The sequence below is a fragment of the Ambystoma mexicanum genome, chromosome 11 (genome assembly GCF_040938575.1).
Source record: "Ambystoma mexicanum isolate Mex_15411 chromosome 11, UKY_AmexF1_1, whole genome shotgun sequence".
In the NCBI taxonomy this organism is placed as follows: Eukaryota; Metazoa; Chordata; class Amphibia; order Caudata; family Ambystomatidae; genus Ambystoma; species Ambystoma mexicanum.
This window is the reverse complement of record NC_090934.1, coordinates 816,181,180-816,197,256: the sequence shown is the minus strand read 5'-3', so window position 1 is coordinate 816,197,256 and position 16,077 is coordinate 816,181,180. Positions and strand designations below refer to the sequence as shown.

The window sequence follows — 16,077 nt, the reverse complement described above, 5'->3', positions numbered from 1 at the left end:
GACTGAGGTCCAGCGTTCCATTGGGCTTCTGCAGGACAAGTACGAAATCCTGGAATATAAGCAGGAGGACATGGAGAACAGAGCCCGGCGCAACAACCTCCGCATTCGGGGGGTTCCCATGTCAGTCCCAGACCAAGGGCTGGCCGAATATGTAGGCCTTTTCTTTCAATCTCTTCTCCCCGATCTGGAGGACTCACTACTGCTACTGGATCGCACCCACAGGCTAAATCCCTGTCGTGGGGTGGAGTCAGACGGCCCACCTGATATCACCAGGGTGCATTTCTTTACGACAAAGGAAGCCATATCGGCAATAAGTCGCTCCGAGGACGAAATCACCTTCCAGGGGACTCCCCTTCAGATCTATCAAGACCTAGCTCCGTTGACCCTTCAGAAAAGGCGAGCCCTTCACCCACTAACCAACTTCCTCCAAGCCCAAAAAATTCGCTACAGATGGCTCTTTCCCACAGCTTTGCAATTCTCCTATAAGGGTACCATACGTAGGATCAAACACCTGGACGGCGCTGAAAGTATATTGCATCCGGACTCCGCTAACGCCTCGTCCCCACAGGCCACTGAAACGGCGGCTGACCCGGACCCCATAGCCTCCCCTAGGCCCACACAAAACACATGGTTGAAGGTTCCGAGATTTAGGAGGAGGAAATGACCCAGAGCGACCCCATGAGGGACTCTTCTGCGCCCTGAGACCCGGCTTAGCGAACCCGGCGCTGTGGAGCCGACCGCCACTTTTGGAAACATGGATGATCTCCATCCCCGATGCAGTGGGCCTCCCCCACGACCCATGCCCAGCTCCAAGGTACATTCCACCTATGAGTCCTTGGAGCATTTCACTCAGACTATTCATACCTTTAGCCAGGTTGGCTATTCTCTGTTATACGGCCCCGTTGGCCAGGGGAGGGCCTGACCCCATAATAGGTCCCCCGCCCCCAGTTAAATCTTGGACTTCCCGTTGGCGGTCCGAGCAAAAACCCCGAAAGCAGGATAACAGATGGTCACATCTCCCACGACATAATGGCTGATTCTTCAGTAGCTCCCCCCTTCCACAAGTCTCATCAGCGACCCCAGGTCCCGCCCCGGACCAGCAAACCTGGAAGTTTGTCTCTCTGAATGTCAAGGGACTGAACTCACCGGCTAAACGCAAATCAATTCTACAAAAACTTCAGAATGACACTACCGCTGTGGCCATACTACAGGAAACTCACCTGCTCCCGGCAGACTTCAGCCGCCTACACTCTGGCGACTTTCCAAAGCAACTCTTCGCGTCTGGAAGCTCCAAGCGGGGTGGTACAGCAATCCTGTTCCGGAGGGGGCTGAATCCCCAGATACTGGACTCCATAAGCTGCCCGAAGGGACGCTACATAGCAGTGAAATGCCTGCTAGCGGGACAGCTGTTCCCCTTGGTCTCCGTGTACGCGCCGAACTCTGGCCAAGCACCCTTCTATGATTCGCTAACCACAACTCTCTCTCCCTTTCTGGAGGGCCAGATAGTGATCGGTGGGGACTTTAATGGGGTCCCAGACCCCATAAAAGACAAATCGCATCCACCCTCCGCCGGGGACTTCACCACGGCCTTAGCCCTCTTGCGATTATTTAGAACTCTAGGGGTGGTGGACTCATGGAGGGTACTCCACCCGTCTGAAAAAGACTTCTCCTTCTATTCTTATGTTCACCGGACATTTTCCAGGATAGATCTTCTGCTGATATCTCCGCAGATCTTCGCTTTCACTGAGGAGGTGACTATAGGCTCCAGAATCTTATCCGACCACGCCCCGGTAACCTTGGAAATCCGAGTCCAGGGACCTCCTGATCCCCAGCGGCGTAGATGGACTCTATATGATCCCATCCTTAATGAGATGCCACTCAGAGACGCAATCGCAACCACGATCAACAACTTCTTTAAGGAAAACCCTAGCGGAGATACCTCCTTAGCCAAAAGCGGGGATGCAATGAAGGCAGTGGTGCGGGGAGAACTGATTGCCAAACGAGTAGCCTATCATAGGCATAAACAACAAATTCGTCAGGGCCTTGAAGAGGAACTTGAGAGGGCGGAGAGGATCCATAAGGAGAAGGGCTGGACCCCTAAAACGCAGCGAGCTCTCCGAATAGCAAAAAAGAAAATTGAAGCCCACTACGCTGAATATACCGCCCATCAAATGACGAAGGCTAAACAGTTCTATTATGCCAAAAACAATAAAGCGAACAAGCTACTGGTGGCTAAACTTGCCAAGACAAGAAGGAATAAAACAATTGTGGGCCTTCGGAATCAGCAGGGCAAGACTCAGTACTCGGATCACGACAAGCTTCAAATCGCATCGACCCACCTGACCCAGGTAATGACCGCCCCGGCCCGAGACGTCAAAGAATAGAGGGAATACCTGCAAAGGGCGGCGCTCCCCCGACTGGAAAACACAGCTCAGGGCTCGTTGGAAGCCCCAATCACCGACGAGGAAGTCGATGAGGCGATAAAATCCCTTCAATCTCGAGCCCTAGGCCCAGACGGCTATACGACGAAGTTTTATAAAGTTTTCAAACCCCAACTCCTGCCACCTCTGGCACCGCTGTTTAATTCATTCAGGACCACGGGCACTATAACCCCGTCGATGCAAGAATCAATCACAGTTTTGCTGCCCAAACCTGGCAGTGACCCGAAGAATCCTGCGTCCTACAGACCGATTGCTCTGCTCAATATAGATGCCAACATATACTCCAAAATTTTAGCAACCCGCCTGTCCCGGATTTTGCCAGAGATAATCGACGCCGACCAGAGTGGCTTCATCATACACCGCTCTACCCCTAATAACATTCGTAGAGCTTTGAACCTGGTGGAACTTGCCTCCCGAGACTCCCGAGAGCTGGTGCTTCTGGCCCTGGATGCAGTTAAGGCCTTTGACAAGGTGGACTGGAACTTCATGAGGCTTACTCTCGAGGCCTTTGGCTTTGGCCCAGAGTTCTGCGCCATGACTTTGGCTAACTATACAGCGCCCAAGACCCTTCTCAGAGTCAATGGCATCCTCTCCCCCCCTATCGACCTGACCTGTGGAACCAGACAGGGCTGTCCGTTATCGCCACTGCTCTTCGCACTAATCATCGAACCATTCGCCCAATGGATCAGGCGAAACCCGGCAATTAAGGGCTTCCAATCGAATACAATACACCATAAACTGGCCCTCTACGCAGACAACGTCCTACTAACCATCACGGAACCTCGTACTTCCCTCCCTCAGGCCCTAGCTGAGATAGAGAGCTATGGAAAGGTCACAGGCTTTGCCATCAACTTCCGGAAGTCAGCTGCCATGGGGGTAGGCCTATCCCGGGAGGTCCTGGCCCCATTATGTCCGATACAATGGACGACTAAGAGCATCAGTTATTTGGGTGTCCAGATCCCAGCTGACCCTGGGGAAGTCTATCGAGCAAACTTCCTCCCACTGTTCACGGACCTCGAGGCAGACTTAAAGCGGTGGGCGGCACAAGAGATCTCACTGATGGGCCGCATCACGGCCTGTAAAATGAACTTGCTACCAAGGCTCCTATATGCCTGCTCTTTGCTTCCAGTACCAATCCCGGCACCTGCCCTTCAGAATCTACAAAAGAAAATGTCACGGTTTATTTGGAAAGGGAGGAAGCCCAGAATCCCTAGGACCACGATGCTGGGCAATGCTAGACTGGGTGGCCTCGGAGTTCCAGATCTACAAAAATATCAGATGGCGGCCCAACTCGCCTGCATCCGATCATGGCAGATACTTACCAACCGCCCGAGATGGGTGGACCTCGAACAGGCACAACTACCGCTCCCGCTACGTTTTCTCCCGCATATCAATCCCTCCGAGCGCCGACAGTGGCAGAACCTCCTGATGACCACCAGACACACTATTGCTGTCTGGGATAAAGCGCTGAAACAAAAGAAAACCCCAGTGGGACTCAGCCCTTCCTCCCCGGTGTTCCTGAACCCAGCTTTCTCCCCTGGCTGGTCCACCCGGAACTTCAGATCCTGGATTGCGGGAGGCCTGGAGACCCTAGGGCAACTATACGAAGGGGGACAACCTTGCACCTTTGGGCGTTGTAAAGAACTCTTCCAACTTCAGGAACAGGATAGATTCACGTACATTCAGCTGCACCACTGGTGCTCCCATCCACAGACCCGCCAAGCCGCCACCCGCCCTCCCACGGCTATTGAACTGACCCTAAATGACCTCCCAACCAGGGGGAGAATCTCCACTCTGTACAAACGCCTCCAAAATGACTTCCTAACCTCTAAAACCTGGTACATGGCCCAATGGGAGGCGGACCTAGGCCACCCAATCGAGGACCAGCTATGGGTTGACATTTGGTCGCGGGCCCACACTTCTTCATCTTGCATTACGAACAGAGTAGGCGCCTACAAAATCCTTCTTCGCTGGTATCCTCCCCTAAGACTACACCATATGAACCCCACACTTAACCCGAACTGTTGGAGGCAATGCGGCCAAGTAGGGTCTTTCTTTCATATGTGGTGGTCCTGCCCGAGGGCCCAGTCCTTTTGGAAACAATGCCTAGCAACAATCACAGACATCACTCAGGTACGACTTCCCCTGGAGCCCGAACCCATCCTCCTGGGAGCCCCGGTCCCCGGGATCTACCCTAGATCTGGCCCTATGGCCAAACTACTATCCCAATGCCTACTGGCAGGCAGAAATGTAATAGCTCGCACTTGGAAAACCGCAGAAGGACCACTAATGCCTTTTTGGTGGACTAAAATTTGGGACATCTTAATCGCGGAGAAGGTGACGGCTGCCGGGGCAGGCCGCCTACATCGCTTCCAGAACATCTGGGGCCCGGTCCTAGACTTTGATCAGAATTATCCAGCCCTGACATACAAGCCCCAATTAGCCAGGAGAACTTTACGGGACGATAATTCTCAGCTGGGACAGGAAGAGGAACATTAAGACCCGGGGGAGGGGAGGGATGAGCAACCGACTGCATTGCTTTTGTACCATATGTCGTGACTGAGCAAGTTTTATATCGTCTTATCCTGTCTGTTTAAAATAAATATTTTTTAAAGAAAATGACATTAGTTTCATTACACTATATTAATGACTATGAAAAAGAGGATGCCACCCGGAAATCTACACAGTTACATGGCCAGTGTAACCCTTCACGTGGTGGATACTCTATTTTTTTTCTGGGATCTACTTTAGTTACTCAAAATCACTAATGCCTTATGGTTTTGTAATACAAATGAGTAAAATCAGCGCAAGAATGGTTCTGACAATACTAGGGTTCTGAAGTTGAAGAGGGGATGGGTTAAGATTGGGATAAGACAATGCAAATATACTATGGGTCACTGTTCTTCCTATTAATACTTACGGTCCCTTGTGATTAAAATTAACCGTCAAGGTTTTGGTCATCGATCGGGTCAGGTCTACCAGCAGCAGGGCACTTCTGGAGGGATTGGATCAGCGGTGTGGTTTTGGTCAATTTTGGACTGCACCTCAGACTGGATTTGGATGAGCCCTTCTGGTCACTGGACATGGTAGGTAGCGGGATGCAAGTTTCAGCGAGCAAGCCTTAATGGTAGCAAGCCAGACTGAATCAGAATGATTCTTTTAAGTTTTGGGGTGGTTGAATTTGGGCCTAGCTAAACAGAGTTCAGCACTGCTAAGGCCTGGATTCTGCAAAGAAATCTGCAATCAGCTGCAAGGTGAAGAGTTCTGGACAAGATGAATAAGTCAGGAACAAGACGCTGTGCGGAAATCTGGTTGTGTTCAGGAAGCAGTGTGTCTCTGTGTGGTGAAGCTCCTATATTTATCCTACCAAATAACATCACCAAGTTTATGGTGTGAGCAGAATTTCAAAACACATCCCCAGGCTGTGAGTAGCCACAGGCACTTGCCATATCCTGTTTGGCAGTCAGAACAGAGCTGTCATCTTTATGATGCTATTTAGTAACTCCTACATTGATTTTGACCAAAACTTTTGCACAAATGTACCTTTCTAAAATTATGTCTCCTGATAAAATTGAACATATACATTTCATATTTTATGGGCTATATTCCCCTTCAATCCCCATCTCTGTGACAGCTGTCTTTCTCAGTCTATAGAATTTTATCAATTTTAATCATAACAGTCTGGACTAATAATTTCAATTTCAGTACATCTCTAGGCGATTATCTCTGGAGCGTGAATATACAATCTTGGGCTTGCAACATTAATAGTTCTGCTACAATTAGGGTTTCCCTGTAACTTTGGTTCTTTAGGTGATACAGGTTTCATCAAGGTCTTCAAAGCAAAAGCCTAAAATTAGGTTAACATCTACCAATTTTCAGACTTATCCTTCTTCCGGTTGCACAGTTAAAGAGTTTCAAACTTAACCACAAATAAGGATTTAAACATCAAAGTTCTCCTTTGTAACTTCCCCTTCCCAAGCAGCAGCTGTCGCAGTCCTTTGATCAGGTAGGTGTGTCCTCTTCCTGGAGAGGGAAGCTCCCCTGTAGAGATCAGTCAGGCAGCTTGCCATTGTTCTTGGTTCAGCCCCAGACGAATGTCTGATGAGGTCTCATTGTGCTCCTTGTCAATATGCGCAAACCATTAAGGCTTCCTGTATCAAGGGAGTGTCAAACTGAAATGTCAAACTTTCCCAGGCTGGTCACTGTCCAATCAGAATTAAGCAGTTACTTAACTCCAATACACAGGGTTGGTTTAAATTCACAATAAAGTCTTTTCTTTAACATATATAAAAATAAGCACAGTTTATAAGGGATTTGGACATTTAAGCCCTTCACAAACATGCTTTAAATAGGCAACTTTTGCAATTTCTTCAGGAAAAAGAAACACTTTAAACTGGGTTTGACAGCTAATTTTCTTATGCAGCTGTCAGTCAGTGAGGCCCGGATTCATCTGACTGCCTAGAGAATCTATGATTTCAGCACACTTTTCCTTTCAATAATTCACTGGGAAAATAACTGAATTTAGCGCCAAACCTGCATTTTGAAGGTTGCCATTGATTAGGAAGCTGTATTTAAAGGCATTTTCGGATTTTAGCCCACTTCTGTGGCCTTGCTTCATGTGACAGGTTACAGCACCCCCTGGCATTCTCCTTCAGGGAGTTTTGTTTTGACATCAACTTTGCCTGTGTGTGGCAGCCTTTTGTGATTTATGAACCATGCGCAGTTTTGCAAATTTGGCACATGCAGGGGTTAGTGCCTACATTTTTGGCAGTTTCTTTCCCCTATTGGCAAAGCGTTGTAGTAGGGTGCATTGGCATGGGTTGAAATATCCCACACCTACTTCTGACAGAACGGCATGGCCAGTTAGGTCCTGTGGTGTGAGTAACAGTTATGGTAGCCCTGGTAGGTTGTTTGTACAGTGCTGGTACTCCACAGGTTGCCTCTTGGTGCTAATGCTTCCTACTCATCACGATGAGTTAAGAAGTGCTACCCTGTTGCTACCCTACTGCCTTGAAGAGACTGGTTTTCTGGAACTGGATATGATTTTCAATGGTGCATAACTGCTGAACCCATATGCATGCATTATTGTGGGCCGACCCCGAACCCTCACCCGAAATAAATTGTCTCAACATTTTGTCAAGTGTTGGCAATAAAAGGCCGTAGGATTTTATTGTGCAGATATGGTTATGGAGATAACAATAATCACCTATCATAATAGTATCATACTTTTGGGCACCGGCTCCTGAGGTTACCCCCTCTGGCCCGTGCCGCCACACACGGGCAGGTTACCGGCTGACCGTGTTTTTCCGAAAGAATCTCCAAGTAACGGCCGCTGGAGGTTAGGGTTGCTGAAATTTCTCAAAATAAATGTTCCATTCCCTGGTTTGATAAGTGAAAGCCGTCTTTTTGAAAAAGGTCCGGGTCACCCAGAGTAATGGCCGGATGCTTTATGAAGCCCAGCCCTCTTGCCGTACAGAATTTCTCTAGCCCCCTGTTGAGTTTTCTTCTAGCGCTCTCTACAGATTTGTAACAGTTGGCCCCCTGCCATTTCTTTCTGGTTAGGATGGCTGAGAAGTATATTTCGGTTTCCCTCCAGTTGTGTGAAATGCCCACTAGGGAGGAGCAGATTTCCTCGAATAGGTTTCTCCTTCCTGTGGTAACCAGGTCATTACCCCTAGGTGTATTATCAGAAATTCTGGCGGGTCTCTGTATGCGACCAGCTCTGCTAGTGTTTTGTGGATGTCGGCCCACCGTAGGCCTCTGTATCCCCACCATGAGGCAATGGTGTTTCTAAATGGTGGCCCTTCTTTGGTTTCTTCCGCCCATCGGCCTGTCCTGAAGACAAATAAGTGGCCGACAATCCATGCTGATCTGAGTGAGGTCCTCCCTTTGCCTGTTGATTCTGCAGGGGGCAGGGGGGGGAAAGAAAGATGAGAGGCGGTGGCTACATTAGCTGTGGTCTGATGTATCTTTTGTAGCAATCTGCCTTCCATCCCCCTATGTTTATTAGCTGTTGTGGTGCCAGGCCTCCTTGCCATGCTGAGGTGGCGGCACCTATTCTAAAGGAGTGGGTGCCAAAGCCCTTGGGGTCCCACCCTGCTTTGCTGATTGCTTTCATCAGCACCCCTTTGAATTGGGAGCGGCTTAGTGCTAAGGCGTCCTTGTGGATTAAAAACCTCCCCCCCACCTTGGGCCTTTGTGCGTTATAAAGGTTGGTAATAGATACTGGGCAGTTTGTTACCTCATCAATACAACAAATGTTGATGGTTCTTTAGGCCCCAGTTTTTGACTGTTGGATTTCTATGTTGACGCTGTCCTGTCTGACCCTGACCTCCATAACACCTAAACCGTTTGTGGGCTTGGTGCTGGAGGCGATAAATTCTCCCACCCGGAAAGCCCCAAAGTAGGCCAGAAAAAATGCTGTTTTGAATAATATGATCTCATATGGGTGCCAGAATATGGCTTCCAACTGGTCTGCTATTTTGACCAGTTTGCTGAAATCAAGGGGGTGGCGGGTGTCTACCTGGGGCCCCTCAACTCTGGCCCATCCTTTCATAGTGTAGGAAATGAGGGTTTTCTGGGTGGGGTCTGAGTCACCCTGCATGTTTGAGAAATATGAGATTGCTACTACGTGTCTTTTTGCCCAGTCTCTTTTAAAGCCACGCTCATGCGCCCATTTTAAGAATGTTTCTATGTCTTTAATCGTTATTAACTCAACATGGTTTAACCATGTGGCTCTAAATACTGTTTGCAAACACTTATTGTACTGAGCTGCAGTATTGCTTGACAGTGCTTCTCTGCCATCTCTGTTAAGAACCCTGAGCCAGGGTTCATATTTTATATGAGCAGCGAGTTGTTGGCACCCGTTTTAGAGGTGCCTGATTCTTGTTGGGCATCCCGGCCTGGGCTCTCTGGTGCAGGTGTTGATGCTGTTATGTTGTTGGCACCTGTTTTTGAGGTGCCTGGTTCTTGTTGGGCATCCCGGCCTGTGCTCTCTGGCGCTGGCATTGATGCTGTTATTTTTGTATTCCCATTATTGCCCAGCATTCCGCTGGTATTGGCGTCATCTGTTCCTGGGTGTGCGGCGCTAGCTCCCGGAATCTCGGCCACTGAAAGCGAGATAAAGCATCTGCAATATTATTGTCTGCTCCAGCGATGTGCTTTGCTTTGACCACAATGTTTTCTTGTAGTGTGACCGATGTAAGGGCTCGTAGGACTTTCAGCACTAAAGGGCATTTAGTCAATCTTCTGTTTATGGAGCCTACCACGGCCATGTTGTCGCACCAGACAAAGAGTTCTGTGTTAGCTAGCTGCCTGCCCCAGATGTGTAAAGTTAGCCAAATGGGAAATATTTCTAGGAGGGTGATATTTTTTGTCCACCCTGTAGATTGCCATGTTATGGGCCAGTGTCCTGCCACCCATTCTGAGTCTAGTATGGCTCCAAACCCCCTGCTCCCAGCTGCATCAGTGAAAAGGAACCTTTTTGTCCATGTGTTCAATGGCGTACGCCAAAGTGATGTCCCGTTAAAATCTTTAAGGAAATTCCCCCAAATTTCCAGATCTTGTTTCACTTCTGTGCCTAGCCGGATGTGAAGGTGGGGTTTGGTGTAAGATTTGATTTTTAGTTCCAGACTTCTGGAAAATACCCTCCCCTGAGGGATGATTCTGGCTGCAAAGTTCAGACTTCCTGCTAATGACTGAATTTCTTTTACTGTGCCTTTGTCTTTTGTTGTCAGGCTTTGTATTTTCTCCAGGAGTTCTGCTGTTTTTGTTTTCGGGATTTTGCATAGGCCCCTTGCGGAGTCTATTTCAATACCTAGAAAAATTATGTTGGTGGCTGGTTTGGTCGTTTTTTCCGCTGCCAGGTGGATGCCCCACTGTGAGACCATTCCTTCTAACTTCGCCAGGGCTCTGCTGCATTCTTCAGAATTTGCTGGCCCCATTACCATGAAATCGAGGTAGTGTACTATCCTGGTCCCTGGTCTCTGTTTTTGAAAAGCCCATTGAAAAAAGGAGCTGAATTGCTCAAATAGGGCGCAAGATACTGCGCATCCCATGGGGAAGCATCCGTCTACATAGAATTTGTTTTTAAAAGTAAAACCTAGCCATTGCTGGGAGTCTGGGTGAACTGGCAATAATCTGAAGGCGGATTCAATGTCAAGTTTGGCCATCAGGGTGTTCGTGCCACATTCCTGTATGAGTATTACCGCCTCTTGAAAGTGTGTGTGTAGGATACCGCGGATTCCATGTGCGGAATGCCGTTGTTTAGTGATTGGCCCTTAGGATAGGATAGGTGATGAATTAGCCTCATTTTCCCGGGTTCTTTTTTGGGGACCAGACCTAGGGTCGATATTATGTACTCCCTGAAAGGCATGTAGTCCCAAGGTCCCGCAATCCTGCCTAGCAGTAATTCCTTCTTAATTTTGCTTTGTACCATCTGCGGGTTGTCGCTGGCTAACTTCAGGTTATTTGGAACATTCTGAGACCCAATGCCCTTGAAGGGGATGACAAAACCCTTGGTGAAACCCTGCCGGATTGCTTCGCTGGTTTCTCTGTCTGGGTAATTCATGAGAGTCTCTCTGAAATTGTTTGCATTGATGGGGGTGCTGCCCGGTGCTAGACATGGGGTTGGCGGGACGCTTTTGGTGCTACTCTTTTGTATTTTTGGCTGGCAGTCTGGTGCAGTTGCTTGCTGCGTGGTCACCGTTGTAGTTTGTGCAAGTGTGTTTGTACCAGCATTCTTTTCCCCATGTGCACTGATTTTTTCCAAAGTTCCTACATGGGATGTTGGCTTTTGGTGAGTGGTTTTTGTTCTGCCTGTGGGCATTAGACTTAGCCGCCCATGGCTGATTCTTCCGAAAGGGCTGTTCCCCTTGTTTGCTGTTTTCATTGTCGGAGGATCTGGGGCCCTCTGGGTTTTTGCTATTTTTGGGAGTTGTTTGTGCGATCTCCTCTTCTGAAGGAGGCTCAGCATTTCACATGTATAAATCATTCTGGACCTCGTCCCATTCAATGGCGGCCTCTCTGACCTGCTTCTCCTAAATCTAATATCATATGCTAGCCAGGTCTTCCATTTTTGAGCGATTTTCACTTCTCTGATTTTATCCATGTATGCCCATAATTTTCTGCCATCATTGGGGAATTTTTCTTCATATATAGTTGTCAAGATGGCAAAGGCCTGTAGCCAGTTGTCCCAATTCTGTTCTACTTGGGCGTTTCTGGCTATGGCTTTCTCCTCTATCTTTTTGGGATCCCTAAAAGCATCTTTCCCTTTGCGTTGGGCTTCTATAAGTGAAATGATTTCAATGAACTCCTTTGCCCATATGGCTTCTTTGATTGTGATGTCAATGTTCCATGCTAAACACCTTTTGTATCTGTTCAGTATTTCTGTCTGAAAAGAATTAAGTTTTAGGTCTAATTGGGTATTACTAATCATTACTGTGTCTGATGGGTTGTTGTTGCTCGCTCCTGTCTGTCCTGGTGTATTTGTATTGGGGATTGTCCATGCTTTTAAAGCACCTGTTGTCAGGAGCTGCCGTTGTAGGTAAAACTGTGGTGGCTGCTGCTGGTGCTGTTGGCACCTGTGTTATTCGTGCTGATAGGACTGGTGCTGCTGTGGCTGCTGCTGGTGGGGGGGCTGGTCACTGTGATGTCCAGTACTAGTGGTATGGTGGGAATTGCTCCCCTAGTCTCGGCTGTGGGAAGTGTTTGTTTGCCCTCGATTTCTACCAATAATTGCTGCATTTCACTCATATTCTCGCATAATTTAGACCATTTCTTATTACCTTTTTCCATGCCTTCGGTGGCCTTCCTTTTCTTTGATGGTGTTGTCTCGTCCTCTTGACTGGTTGGTATGGGGACCCCATCTTTTGGTAGGCCGTACATATTTTCTCTGACCCAGGCCCAGACATAATGCTCAGCTGCCTCTATGGCTGCAAGTAGGTGGGGTGATTTGGGCTTCTGGGAAAGTGTTGGAGGTTCCCGTGATTTTCGCTTGGGACCCATGATTCTTAGGCCTGAAAAGCGAAAATGACATGGCCGCCTGCGCCCGGGTGCTTTGTTTGTTTTTCCCCCACGCTTGCTCGTGTCGGCCTGGGATCTTGCTTCTGCATGCGTACTTCCTGGGGATTCTTCTATTTAAGCAAGGTTTTCGCCACTCGCCTGTAGTGGAAAGTTCTGAACAGGACAATGTTCAAAGAGGGGAGACAAAGACGCTGTGTATGCAGTGAACTTTTGGAGTCTGCTAAAGAAGCAAAGTATGGAAGACGCTGAGTGAACAGCGAACCTCCTGTTAGTTTGGGTCCCCGTTCAGGGTCCACACACAGATTGTGTTTTCTTAGAGCATTCTGCTCTTATTTATAAGACCCAGGGGAGCCCTGGGTCTTTGATGTGTATAGTAGTGGGGGCTGTGCGCCAGCCCCCGGCCGGATAGCCCACTTGTCTGGCTCCCTGATGGGGGGCGGTCTTTGAACCTGGGCCCTGCCTGACTGTTGGTTTTCCTTAGGTGCTTAGCACCTTGTTGCTTGGAGGAATGGTGAGGTGATTGTTCACACCTCGCCCTTCCTCGACTTTGTGCGACAGAGACTGCGTGTCTCTGTAGCTTGTGGAGGAGAGGAGCAGGTGTGCGGGTGGGGGCTGCCCCTCTCCTGGTCTGCTGAATGGTAACATCAGTTACCCTGCCTCGCCTTGGGCGGCCCTGCGGCATTGGCCAGAACTGAGGGGCCGGGTAATTGCAGATGATAGGGGCAATATAATGGAAGGCACGGTCTCGCTCTGGATTTGCTGAAACATGACTGTAGTACACACAGTAAGAGGCATCCATATGCCCACAGTGAAGACAAGTATTTCTACTTAGTCTATTACTAATGGCTGTGTCAGCAAATGTTAAATTGAAGGCATGTTTAGAATTACTAGATAGATATAGCCCAAGTACTTACTGCATCCTTAAATGTAAATGTAAAATGTGATAAACTGAAAACGCCAAAACTATTGACATCGCCAATGCTTGTTTTTAATGATATTAGTTTGTCGGTTAGCACACATCCATCCACCAAAAGCATGTATGGATTCTGTACAACGTGTTCAATGGGAGAAAGAGAGGTGTGTCAAGTATACAATCTTCTGGGCACCCTCAACATAGTTGTGCAAAGTCAGGACATAATATTTCCACTCTAATGTATACCTGCAACCTTTTGACAGGCTGGTTGAAAGAACCGAACTCTGAGGAGCACCACATGTTACTGGTTTAATGTCTACTGGGAGTATGCAAGGGTATTTTGACAGCTCTACAATGGTCTTTAAAGAGATGGTATAAAAAAGTGGACGAGAGTTTGCTGCCGCACTATGGGGACCTGTTGAGGACTTCATTCCCTGTCAAATCATAACATTAAATGACTAGTCCTGGAAACATTTTACTGTAGGTAATGAAACCCTCAAAGCATTTCATACAGTGAAGTTTTCATTTTGTGAGTGATTCACATGCGGGAATGCAAAGTAGCTTGTTATGCAATTTGTAAAACGCTATTTGAAATTCTGACATGTCCATTGGTGGGAGGAGGGGTGATTTGCAATGAATAGGAAATAGAAAGATTAGGATATTTTTATCCTGAGCCCTCGTAGCCTGTTCAGTGATTGGTGGATGCATGCTCAGGATAATTCTAATGCGCACATGCAAGTGATGCTATGGTTGCACCAGTTGACATTGGAAGTTCATGGATGCATTGTTGGTTGATATTAAACGTGATTATTTTATTAATAAATAGACCTGCACTACTGCAACCCTCCGTATTAATTGTACCGAAGTGTGTGGGGGTGTAGGGATTACATATTGTTAAATTCGGGGACCCAGCTTCATAAAAAATAACTTCATTAAATAAATGAACATTGTGCATGCTTTTCTTGTGGTGGTGGAAAATTACCCCAGAATAGTTGTTGCTCGATTAAAACATCCTACAATCTGGGGATGCTTTCTTGAGGCGCCATTTTTTAAGGTTTGCCTGAATCTGTCAGAATGCTTGTTGATAAGAAGTGAGTTTTGAACACATGCTGCTGTTTTATTCTGGGTGTGTAGAATTCCTGGGTTAAGTGCTTACATGTTACAGGGAGCTTTCAGCTCTTCACAAGTTCGGATCCTGCCATTCCTGGCCTGGCCCAGCCCTTCCTCCTTCCGCTGGCTGATAACTGAGTACCATTAATTGGGTTATAGTAACTGGATTTTTTTTTTTTAAGAAATGTGATCTTGTTGTTGGCACACAGGCGTCTTGACGGCCATCATTGCATTGTAGCAGGGAGATCCGCGGACCCCTGCCTCTCTTTCTCGTCTGAAGCCTGCAGGGACAGTGACTGGTCTGCTAACAATGCATTGTAGTCTTCCTTCCATGCCATTTAGACGCAGTGATTCAAGGTCACCGATCTCGTGTATTCCTTTCCCCACAGCATCCCATCCGTGGGGTGAAATGCCTGCTTCACCTGCAGTCTTGCTTGGCGGGTGGGAGGGATTTGCGGCAGTGGCAGTAAGTTCTGCCGGTTGCTGGCTGGCTGCCAGAGCAGGGCTGCTTTTTAAGGCAGCAGCAGCAGGTCCCTCCTGTGCCTGACGCGCGGGCACGCACACACTGTCTTCACTCAGAGCTGAATGTTGCATTTCGTTCTCTGAGTGTACGGCAGCCGCGTACACACCTCCCGCAAGGAGAGACACAGCCGCGTGCTGGGCATGCAATTGTGATCTTTTGTGAGGTCACGAGGGTGTTGTCTTTGGGAAGTGCATTCCTTTGCGAGACACAAAGCCTACTGTTCTGTCTGAATGCTGTGGGATTTGAATGGGCAGATCCTGAAGGCTCGAGCTTGACGCCGCAGGAACTGCGACCAAGGGCTCCGGGAAGGGGCTACCCCATGGAATGTGACCGGACATTGGGAAGTGGACGTGCAGGTGCGGGGCGATGTGGAGTCGCCCTCCTTCCAACTCGGTGTCTCCGATGGACTTTCCGTTCTACCAGGCGCCGTCCAGGTGTGTATCCTCCCAGCCCCCTTTGTGTCTTCTCGTTGGAACGTGCTGTCCTGTGCACCTGCCTGCGCTGTGGCTACTGTCTGCTAGTGTTACAGACTAGTGCTCGGGGATCCTGTTGGCTTATATAAATCAGAGCAGCTGTCAACACACTGGCGTGGCGTGGAACTGATGGTACAGGGGCCCCTCTGCGCGTGTTCCTAGATGTGGTGAAACGAACGTTCCTTTTTACCGAACATAACTGCGATGCCGAAGAGCGCGGCTTTCCGCAAAATAAGTCCGTGTGCGGTACTTGGTGTTCTGGCTGGACTTGGCGCGTTGCCTGGAAACATGATTACAGGCTGGCTGTGTGTGCAGGTGTTCTAGTGCTGAAAGTATGCGGTAGTGCTGCGTGGAGTTCACGTCCGGTGCATGTTCACCTGCACATTGGCAGGTTTGAGGTCTCTGCCGTGCCTCTTCGGCGGCGGCGGCGGCAGTGCCACTTGTGGCAAGAGTTCACCTGAGCACCCCCTGCCCGGGAGGCCAGCCGGTGCCGTGAGCATCGCCTCGTCACGGCGAGTGGCTCCCGGGCAGGGGAAAGGCTCCGGGTTCCTGGCACGCCTTCCCGCCGGAATGCCGTCTCTTTGTTTACAGCCC

General features: G+C 48.7%; 1 protein-coding gene across 8 annotated transcripts in view; it reads left to right on the top strand.

The window, feature by feature from the left end:
• The window catches only part of PLEKHA7 (pleckstrin homology domain containing A7), a 1,516,580-nt gene that overhangs the window by 543,963 nt on the left and 956,540 nt on the right, over window positions 1-16,077 (top strand). The window contains exon 1 of one of the 8 annotated variants that reach the window (XM_069623770.1): window positions 15,026-15,444. The exons of the other annotated variants lie outside the window; for them this stretch is intronic. Within the exon in view, the coding sequence (XP_069479871.1) occupies window positions 15,377-15,444 (68 nt within the window). The 5' untranslated portion in view covers window positions 15,026-15,376. Of the gene's footprint in view, window positions 1-15,025; window positions 15,445-16,077 lie in introns of those variants that run through there. 8 annotated transcript variants of the gene reach the window in all.